The 10,753-nt window shown below is 55.6% G+C and overlaps 1 protein-coding gene across 4 annotated transcripts; it reads right to left on the minus strand.

Annotated features, from left to right (window-relative positions):
* Positions 1 to 733: 733 nt before the first annotated feature.
* On the minus strand, positions 734 to 10,444 carry MINDY2 (MINDY lysine 48 deubiquitinase 2). Of its 4 annotated transcripts, none has more exons than XM_081965077.1 (8): positions 9,141 to 9,479; positions 8,375 to 8,439; positions 7,832 to 7,903; positions 6,902 to 7,007; positions 6,112 to 6,254; positions 4,791 to 4,964; positions 4,171 to 4,356; positions 734 to 3,601 (listed from the first exon to the last, which is right to left on the minus strand). In XM_081965077.1, the coding sequence occupies exons 1-8, from the start codon at positions 9,400 to 9,402 to the stop codon at positions 3,491 to 3,493; spliced, it is 1,119 nt and encodes a 372-aa protein (XP_081821203.1). In that variant the 5' UTR covers positions 9,403 to 9,479; the 3' UTR covers positions 734 to 3,490. The 4 variants fall into 4 exon arrangements, with proteins under 4 accessions (XP_081821203.1, XP_081821202.1, XP_081821201.1 ...); XM_081965076.1 differs by having other exon boundaries at positions 7,745 to 7,903; positions 9,141 to 9,478; XM_081965075.1 differs by lacking the exons at positions 8,375 to 8,439; positions 9,141 to 9,479 and adding an exon at positions 9,849 to 10,444.
* Between the last annotated feature and the right edge of the window lie 309 nt (positions 10,445 to 10,753).

The following is a 10,753-nucleotide window of genomic DNA, read 5'->3' on the forward strand; positions in this document are numbered from 1 at the left end:
CAAATCCCACTGGCTCAAGGTTCGCTCAGCCTGCCTTCCTTCCGAGGTGGGTAAAATGAGGACCCAGATTGTTGATGGGGCCATATGCTGACTCTAAACCGCTTAGAGAGGACTGTAAAAAGCGCTGTGAAGCGGTATATTTTTATTTAAGTTTAAGTGATATTACTATTGGTTCAACTTTGCAGTAAAAATGAAAGGATGTAATACTTTCTGGAAAAGAATGTAACTAAAGGTATAAAAGCACTTTCAAAAATGGCAGTCGACCGACAAAGCGTGATTGCCGGTTTCCTTGCAGAGATTCTGCTCCTTATTAATTGCTGACCGCCGTTGGTCTCTTGCTGTCCTTCTGTTTGGTTCCCCTTGGCCAGGTCGGTTTGCCTGTTCTTGCCCAGGTATGGCTGTGAAGTGCTTCTGTTAGTGGCTGGAGGGGCAATCCTCAGCATTCCTGGGCAGAAAAGTGAGTTCCTAGCATTAAGCTCCACCTGAACCCCACCTGCAGCTACCAAGTGGCAACTTGCCAACAATTGCTTGGGTCGCATTGCCTTTTCTTTGGCATACTCGCATGGTGATGGCCACTGACTTGTTGAATGTTCTGGCTCATTTAGGGGTCAGGTCAGTCTACCTGGTGAAGGTCTTGGCCAAAGCAATTACCTTTCACAGGATGCTCCACCGCCACCGCAAGGGCAGGCAGGTCAGTTTTGGCTTTGGCTTCTCTGCTCAAACACCACATAAATGCTAAAACTTGAATCAATTTTTATTACATGAGAATGTCACTTAAATCTGTTAAAAATTATAAATATATATAAAAATTAGACGAGACTAGCAACAGGTGTCAGCTCAAGACATCAAAGAATGTGGACAGTATTCAACATAAAGCAGCTATTTGCTGATCACAGTGTAAATCCATGCAAAGTGTTTGATTTGCTAAAAGGAAGCTGGTGATTGAGCCATAACCTCATCGTCCATAAATAGGGAGGACCAAACAAAACGCTGCCTGAAGCTTGAATGTGTCACATCGAACTCAGGCAAAAGGCCACGGCTGCCGCCACCACCAAGCCGGCTGAAAGCCCCTCTGGGCCAAGGCTCTGCATTGGGCGACGGGACAGAGCAACTGAGTTGGCCCAACGGCTCTTTGCCTTCCTCTCCATGGGTCCCGTGCGGCTTGCGGTCTACAGTATCGTGTAGAAGGGAGGCGAAAGGGCTGCTGTGGGGAAGTCACCCGAGTTACGGAAGGAGGCTCCTGGCCCGATTGGCGTGATTGGGGGGGGGGGGGGGTTCAGCAGGATCTTACAAAAGGATTTGGCAGTGCTGAAGAAGGGTTGTGCTAATGAACTTCGTTCTGCATGCATTCCTACAGCAGAGACCCTCGGCTGCTTTCCCTCCCAGAGTGCCCCTGGTGCAACTCCTGGGCACCTGCTACGAAAGCCCTACTTCCCCGCGGAGGCAGGGCATGCTGGGTTAAGCTCAAAACGTGGGTATTGTAAGGTAGGCAGGGCAGCATCAGGCGGAGGCAAAGCAAAACAAAGGTTTCTGCAGGCATAAAAAAGGCAACTTACGCCAACAGTAACTTTGGGGAGAGGTAGCCAATGTGGAGTCCGCTAGTAAGGCCTCAAGGACTGCCCTCCAGCTGCAGAAGCAACTCGACAAGCGGGGAGAACGAAGGGCCCCCTCCTGCCACCAGCAGCTGCTTGGCTACCACTCGTCGAGTTTTCCCAACAGAGGCTGCCAAGCTGCCACAAGGATGCTGGCAAGACACAGAAGCGAACTAAGCTGCTACTGCTTGGCATGAAAGATGCTCTTCCTCTGTGCCCTTCTCTACCCAAGAGCCACACAGCAGGCACAATGCTTCACCAACACTACAGCAGACAAAGACCAGGCCCTGAAGACGACCCCGGTCACAATTGGGGCAAGACCATTTCCCCTGAAACTGGCACAGGTACGTGAAGAATCGGGAAACGGACGTCCTGGTTCAGCTCTCTCAGAACATCACTTCTAAAGCAAGCTGTTTGCTAGATTTCCATATTTCATAATTGTCAAACAGCGGTACAAATGTAAACCGCAAGGCTGTTGTTTTTTTTTAAGGATAAACCTCAATCTAACTTCTTAACACGGGACAACACTCAGTCTAAAACAGATCAGGGTAATGGGCACATATCAAATAAGATTGGAAATATGTAAGAGATCTGCTTACATATCACTCCAACATGATACAAGGTAAATTCAGTTCTGCATAAAACCATCACGCGTGTTAGCCAGGGTCAGGGTGCTTCATATTTAAAAATGCATACACAGCAGATGCAAACCCAAACCTCATATGTGGAAATGTCGCTAAAATTAAATATTCTTTTCCCCCTTCATTGTCCTCCGGCTTAAGGTATTTAAAGAACTGTAAGGCAAGAGTTAGAGACAGGTCACGGCCTTGCTAGTTTAGCCTCCATCCCAAAAACTTCAGGAAAACATATTAAGCTACAGGTCTTCAATGACATTTCAATCATCTCCTTCCCTGTAGTGAGATTGTCACATTCTGTATGAATGTTGCCGTGGGACTCAAATCTCTATATTGACAGCAAAGTCTGGCCTTAAGTCCAGTCTTTAGAAGTACAGCAAACATTGTCTAAAGCATTTGCAAAGTGCTATAAAGTTATTGGGAGGATGAAGGTCGCTGCCCACCCTTCCTTGCAAAAGTCAACAGGTAACTCCAGCCAGAAGGCGATGTATCCTATGACCTGGCCTGTGGATTTATATTCGGGCTTACAAAACTGGATTCTACCCCCACTTCCAGGGGTAACTGGGCCCACAGACCCCTTTTCTCCAAAGAGAGCCAGGGAACCAGCAAGGGCTGCTGGTGTCCAGGGGACTCATTTATTAGGACCAGTGTCCTGAAATGATCCATCTTGCAAGAGACAAGCAATGGACCTGCAGTTCACGTGTTGTGGCAGGTGGCCGACCACAGCTTCATGCAGCCCACACTTGAGGCCCCTTTCAAAGGAATGTGAGCATCCGCTTCCTTCCTTCCTTCTCCCCCCTCCCTACAGAGCCCGGCAGTTGATTAAAAACTTGGGAGACCTGACCAAGACAAGCCTCGTCCCGAGGGGACCTGGGTTCCTCTTGCTTCAAGGGGCTCTGAAGCCCGATTCTTGGCCAAGTCAGCCACGGAAGCTCAGCTGAAGCCTGTTGAAGGACTCAGCCTGCCAGACCCCCCTTGCCTGAGCTCTGTCTGCAGGGCATCTTGGACCCCACATTGCATCTTCTCGTGGTGATCCAGAGGTGGCTCGAGGCAGGCGGTGAGCTGCTTCTCTGCCACTGCGGGGGCACGTTCACCATCTCCCCACCACACTCCATTCCACAACAGGCTGCCCCCTGCCCAAATCCCTTGGCAAGGCTGTGTTTGCGGGGATCTTCAGGAGGCCATTGGCTGTGGGCTCCCCAGGCACTGGTGGCGGGTGGGCTTCAAGCAGATGTGCTGGGCTCCAGAGCCACCCTTCTTCCGCTATAAAATGGCACAGGCACTCTTCTCCTTCTCCCGCGGCTCTCTCCTCTTCCGCTCGCTGCCCCCGGGCTGCCTTTCCGCTGAAGGAGGGCTGGCATTGTCCAGGGCTTCCTGTTCAAGGGGGGAATACAAAGGGGGAAAAGGGATGCTTGCTCGCACCCTTAGCTGAGCTTCCATGAAGCCAAAGACCCCGTGGCACCGTCTGCCAGCTGAGCATCGGCTGGAGGGGCTGCAGATGTGGCAAATCCCACAGATGGTGCAACTGAGGCCCTGGCAGCTTTGGGACAGGAGGAGGCTCTAACGTTACTATTTTGAGATCGGAAAATTACACTTTCTCTCATGGTTTCTCAACAACCTCCATGAAAGAAAACCTATTTTCTCGTGAGGAAGACGATTCCCACTGTACTACCAGAACATGCCAAAGCCAGGACAGAAAATGAATCTGGAGGCCAGGCAGAAACCCAGCTTGAGCCTCTTCCCAAGGCATAAAGAGCTTCTCCAAGCGGTTCCAAGGAAGATGCCGGGAATCCCAGGCACCACTTTCAGCCCTTGAGGGCCCAGAACCATTGGAAATGTGCCAGGAACCAAACCTGGGGTGCTACGCATGGAAAGGGGCCACTGAGCCATGGCCCTTCCTTCTCCAATGGCACCTGGAACTACGCGTGCCCGTATGCCTTTACCTGGTCTTCAGCCGGGGTGGCGGCAGGGGTGGCGGCTTGCTCCTGGTAGTACTGCGAGGCCCGTCGATCTTCTTCTTCCTGGAGCTTCTTGGCCAGCTCGAGGTCACCGATGTCTTCCGGGAGCTGCTCCCAACTGAGGTCTTGGCTTTGCTGCTCTTGTTGCAGAGATAAGGCCATCAGGTAGTCCTAGGATGCAAAGCCGCCAGCAGTGAAGGCGCTGCACAGCACGTGGCCCAACCCAAGCAGAGCCCGCCCTCCTCCCACCGTGGCAGGCGCCTTCCATTCAAAGGGAAGCAGAACTCCTCAGTGAGCACCAGGAGGCCTGGCCCAGGGCACGAACCCAAAATGCTGGATGAGAGAGGAGGAATCCTAGGAGCTTTCACCCCGTCCCACCTCTCCATGGGCAGGAGGCATCGCCAGAGGATTCCTGCAAGGTCTCCCGAAGGCAAAGGGGGGGGAGGGGGCTTTCATAAGGACACAGCAGGGGGCGCTTTGGGGAAACAGAGTCCTGCCCCGTTTATTAAGGGGATAAAGTTGTCAAATGGGTTGGGAAGGAGAGAGAAATCGACCGCTAAAGAATAAAACGAAGTCAAAAGGACGAAAAACCTTCCCACGGATACCTGGTCAATCTGATCCTGCTGCCCCTGATACACCCTTTCTGGATCCGATGGAGGTCGCAGGTGGAATTCAGAATCACAGAAGTTCCCATCCCCGTCCACGTTGTGCAAACTTTCCCAAACCACCTGATCTTCTGTAAGGAAACCTTGGTCGGTCACCAGAAGGTACAGCTGGCCCTGAGGGAAAGGGGAAAATTCTCTGTTAACGGAGAACAGGCTCTGTTTGCACTGAGGTGAGCAACGCTGCCCCCCCTCCCCCCCTGCCTTCTCCAGAAACCATTCGAGGGAGGGGGTCTCCTTTCTTGACAAAACGGCCACCCCACTCTTACTTCACTCTGACCGCCACCGCAGCGAGCAAAGACAATAGCTTGGAGGGGATAGGACACTCCGCTTCCTTCGTGGAAAAGATGTTTTCTGGGCTTGCACAAGGCAGGCAATCACAAACTAACTGGAGGAGCTTCTACATCAACCTTTGTCGTCTGCAAGCTCTCCCCGCCAGCACCCCCGTGAGAACAGGCCCAGAGTGCCCAGAGCTCCCCCCCACCACAGAAGCAGCTTCCCTTCCCTGGAAAGAAAGCAGACGAGAGGCTCTGCAATCCAGCCAGGGGGTGGAGCAGCCGCAGAGGGGGATCAGCAGCCCCACCCACCCCCTGAAACAAAGTGCCGCTGCTATCTCAGCCATCCTGCCCCCCACCACCCAAGGAAGTCCTGCTTCCTAGGCAGAGGGGCTCACCCAGAAAAACAAACATGTAAAGCCCAACCAGGAAACGTCTCAGGGAGGGGACCCTGGTCGTGGGATGTGCTCCTCCCTGCTTTGCCACATAACATGTTTAGTGTGGCTTGTGTCCCATTCCGCAGGCAGCAAGCTTGTGGGAGTGGGGACAGCTCTTCATGTTGTTTGATTTTCCTGGTGCCAGAGCATTTGAGAGCCTCTTATCCTAGCTGCCGGGGCAGGAAAGGGCTCAGTGGGTGAAGCAGCAGGTGGAGAAGTCCAAAAGAATGTGGAGAGTAAGGAACAGAGAGAGGGTGGGGAGGGAGAAAGAGAGAGAGAGAGAGAGAGAGAGAGAGAGAGAGAGAGAGAGAGAAGCTGGGAAAGCAAAGCACGAGAGAGAAAAATGAAGAGCAAAGGAAGCCCGGAGAAAGAGCCACGCGGAGGGTGGGGCATGCAACCCCCCACCAGGCCCCCAGCATCCAGAGGCTGTGGCCCCTCAGGCTGCCATGCCAGGCAGACACAGCTGGCCTGCAGATGGGAAGCAACTGAGGGCCGCAGCAGCCCCGGTGCTGAAGGCCAGTCAGGCTCCCAGTGCCATTTGTGGGCAGCTACCTTGTGCTTGGTCATGGTGCTGAAGTGGTTGTTTCTGAAGAACACGCACAGCTCTCCTTCTTGAACGGTAGATGTCAACTCACACAAGCCATGGTAAGTTAACTGAGTGGCTGTGCTACTGAGGAACTGCTCTGCTATGGAGCCTGCAAAGAGACACCACTGCATGTGAATGCGCACGGACTCGCCCCAAGGTCCCCACTCTGAGGAGCCATTCCCCATTCAGCCTCCTAGACCAGCCAGCTGCTTTGCTTTGCTTTGCTTTGCTCACATATCTGACCCAAAGGAAGCGTGAAGGCCAGGGCAAAGAGACAGCTGGAGTGGGTTAGAAGGGGATACACCATGAGCAGAAACCGAGCGAGGAAACACACAAATGTAGAACCAGCACTAGGCTCATCCACACAGGGAAGGTTGACCAAAGGGTAGCACCCCCTTCCCTGAAGAACTGAGGGACACCCAAAAATCAAACTCCAAGATCAGACAGCCCATCAGCCAAGCTTTCCTTGAGAAAATCAACCCTAGGAAAGAGCTTTCCTGCCCAGCCGGCGGAGAGGGCTGGGCTCTTAAGAGAATCCTTAGGAGAGCCTGTTCCAGCCAGAATGCCCTTCCCCTCTCCCACAAGGAAAGCGCCCCTCCCCTCCCCTGAGCTGCAGCTGCGAATGGGAGCTCTTCAAAGGAAGCTTTGGGAACAGAAGCAGCCTTTTTCTGGCCTTCCTGCCTGGCTGAGCCACGGAGGGTGGCTGACCATTACGCTGGATCAGAGGAACACAAGGCTCAAAAGCGCCGCACCCACCTTCCTTCCTCAGCACGCTGTTACAGTCTGATTGCTTACAGCAGATGATTTTTTCCACCAACTGGTTGTAGCTGCAGTTACCGACTGCTTTCACAATGTCTCCAACCTGCAGCAAAAGAAAAGGGCTGCGCTTGGTAAAACTCACAAACTACTAAGCCAAAAAGACACCAGTAGAAAGGTGTGGGACACGGGGCTCCTGTCTGCGGTCGGGTGCTTGCAAGGGCAAAAGAAGGATTCCAGTGGACCCGTCACTCAAAGGGGTGGCTTCTCTCATATGCATCTCAAGAGATGTTGGCCACAATGTTGAGATCCGCCTTTTGGCGCCCCAAGTCATCCTGCCAGCCCCGCCTATCACTCAGGGAGGGGTCTTCCAGCCCCCTGGGCGATGAGGCAATGGCCTGCATCAAGAAGGCCAGGAGCCACTGCAACAGCCCATGAGCAGAAGGAGCTGCCTGTGGACTGAGCTCTCCTCCCATCGTCCACCACTCTGCCTTCCCAGGGAGGGGCTGGCTGGGAGCCCCGAGGGACGTCTTTTCTGCAGCGGTTGCTCACTGAGGACTTCCTGCAACTCCATTATGGAAAAGCCAAACTCTCGTGGCCATGTCCTTCCAGACGTCAAGCGCTAAGCGCCAGAGAATCTGGGCCTTTTCCTGCTATTTCTTCGGCCTTTAGCAAAGCTCGTTCCACGTGATCTTTAGGGCCCTTTAACAGCTCAGTTGTTTTAATTGCTTTTAAAAGCCTTGCTAAATTGAAATGGCTCTTCTTGTTGGTGCTTTTGGTATTAAATATTAAAACAGCGCTTTCCCACCCTAATACTAATCACATAAACAGCCTCGTTCTTACCTGAGGATCTATTAACCACCCGTGATATAACGGAATATCAAGAAGATCGAATACAATGCATTCGGGTGTGTATTCAAATACTCGTACCCCAGTGAACTTCACATTCACATCAAGGCCGGTCTGAAGCTTGTGCAGGATTGCCATCGCATCGCTCACGTTCTATTAAGACCAAGACAAAAATTAATGAAAAAGCTGAAGTCATTTGAGGGCATAAAGAGACCAAACGCTTTGTCTGCCCTGTACTAAGCAATCTCTAAACCGCCTCACGTGAAAGAGAACTACCCGATTTGCACTGCAAAAGTCTAGATGATCAGCGGTTGGCAGCAAAGAGTTGGAATTTTCTGAATCTCTTTGCTGCCATCTATTAATCATGGGCATTTTTGCAGTCCCAATCTAACTGCCCTATTGTGAAACAGGACTCGTGCGTGGCTACAGAGACTACTTCACCAAAACCACCTTTCCCTTCACAGTGTGATGAAGTATACAAAAGTGTGGCTCTGTGTCCCTGCATATTTTACGGACAGGAGAAGGCTTCCGTACTTGGCATTTGATGGGGCATTTATACCAATGGAAAAATCAAAGCATTAGAATTCACTGTTAGGAAATGCCGCTTCAAGTTAAGCTTGTTACCTGTTCATAGTTTAAACGTTGGATTTCAGAGATTTCTTTTGGTTTTGAATCAAGGATATAGTCTCCTGCAAGAAAACCAAAAGTTCTCATTTGAAAACCATCACTCTGCAATCCAGACAAACTCACTCTGGCTACATAGAGATGGCCCTCCCGTTAGAAGAGGGAGCCGACCCACCCCCGCACGGTTTGAGGGCTCCGGTCTCTACAATGCTGAGCCAGCGCTCAAAGTCAGGCAACTGTTGCTCAGCGGCACCAAGAAGCGGCTTCGCTCGGCCCGCTTGGAACCGTCCCGCAGCCCGAGAGGGGAAAGGAGCCCCGGGGGACGCCTCTAGTCCGGACAGAAAAGGCGGAGGGGGGATTTGCACTTCCTGCCGGCCTTCCACCCCACGGGGGCCCCAGCCAGGGTCCCTGGCGGCCCTTCAGGAGGGGAGAGGCGGGCAGGAGGTCGGCGCCTCTTTCTCGGCCCCCGAAGGTCCAGCTGGCAAAGGCGAAAGCCGTCTGGGCGCTCGGGAAAGGGCGCGGCCGCCTCACCCCTCGAGAGAGAGTCCGGGGGGGTGGGGCAGAGGAGCCAAAAGAAACGCAGCCCCAGCGCCCCCCACCCCACCCGAGAAGCATCATGACCGGCGCCCTCCCTTCCGCAGGGCCCCGATTCCCCCCCCCCAGCCTCTCCCAAGGGGCCGGACCGGCGGGGGGGGGGGCTTGGAAGGCTCCGGGGGCCTCCTCCGTGCAGAGCGCGGGTGCCGGGCCGCCCCTGGCGCGCACCCACCCAGGTACTCCATCAGCTGCTCGGCGGTGATGAGCTCCATCATGGGCGGCAGCTTCAGCTTCCAGCCCAGCAGCAGCGCGTTCATGACAGCCAGCAGCGGGCAGGGCCCGTTCTCGTTCTGCGTGACCACCGGCGCGCTCGCCTCCCGCCACCGCACCCACTTCAGGTGGTACACGGCCTGCGGCGGGGCGCGCTCCCTGGCCGGCGCGGAGGGCGACGGGGGCCGCTCCTGCTCCGCCGGCCGCTCGGGCGGAGCCTCCATGCCGCCGCGCCCGCACCGGGGCCGCTACCGCCGCGCCGCCATGACAGGCGGAGGCCCCGCCCCGCGGCCGGGAGGGCGTGGCGCGCAGGCGCAGTCGGGGCGGAGGCGTACGTGCGGCCGGCTTGAGCCGCTCTCCCGTTCCCAAGGCGGAGCGGGGCGAGGAGGCCGCTTTTGCTCCGGGCTCTCCGGCTTCACGCCCTCCGGGAGCTTCGCCAGCTGGAAGCGCCGCTTGGCCCCCTCAGGGCGGCCGAGGCTGCAGGGGCCGCTTCCGAACTCTCCGGGGCTTCTGCAAGGGCCGGATCCCCTTGGGAGGTTCCTTAACTTTTTGGGTCTGCTTCCTTCTTTAAGCCCCTGAGAGGCTCAAGGCAAAACTGACCCACCCGCTCCTCCTCTTCCTCCTTCCCCGCAACCCCCGCCCTGTGGGCTGGGCAGGCCCTGGAACTCACCATCTCCCGGATTCTAGCCTGGGCCCGTCGCCCCCAGCCCCAAGCGGCCTCTGTGGAGGCTCCGCAGCCGCTTCCTGGAGGGCAGCCTGGCGCTTCTGCCCCCCTTCTCGTCTCAGGAGGGAAAAACGCGGAGCGGCGGCGACAAAGCAAAACCGGCCTCCCAATCGGAGGGGACTCGTTCTTGGGGGTTTCCAAAGGGGCCGCCCGGAATCGGCCACTCGCCAAAAGCCCCGAGGCCGCATCAGGCTCAGCTCGCGTAGCCCTCTCGGGCGAGCAACCGGGAGACTCCAGAGACAGGCACGGAAGCCCCGGGCTCGGGCGACACAAACGGCCATAGGTGCCGGACTGAATTGGCAGCCGCCGTGGCTGATCCTGTGGGGAGAGGAGCGGGGGGCCCCACCGGGAGCACACGGAGGGGGAGGGGAGGCTGCTCATCCCCGCCTGGACTTTCAGTGACTTCAATATAAATCTCCCGTTTTGCACTGATGAACATCCAGCCCGCCAGGCATCCTGGGGCCTCCAAACTCGGGTGGAAAGCTTCCTGCGCGCCTTGCAGAGAAAGGGGAACGGGAAGGGGGAGCCACATTCTGCCAGATGAACCCAACCTGGGCAGCCGCAGCACAGCAGCCCACGCAGGCGCGGACAGTACGCGGCCGTCTTTCCCTTTAAGGCCGGCCCCGCTGCTCCCGCCCACGGAAAGTGGCGCAGGCGGGTGGCGCACCACCCCGCCCCTCCTTCCCTTCCCTCCGATCAGGTGACGACGGAGAGGGCGTGTGAAAGGAAAAGAAAGCGAGCCTTCGGAAAAGCAGAAGGGGCGGGGCCGGGCAATTCTCCATGGAGTAGGCGGGCTCTGGCGAAGCCGCGCCTCCTTCCCTCTCTCGGACGCCGCCTGTGAGTGGCTGCGC

Source organism: Natrix helvetica, assembly GCF_964273705.1.
Source record: "Natrix helvetica genome assembly, chromosome: 12".
In the NCBI taxonomy this organism is placed as follows: domain Eukaryota; kingdom Metazoa; phylum Chordata; class Lepidosauria; order Squamata; family Natricidae; genus Natrix; species Natrix helvetica.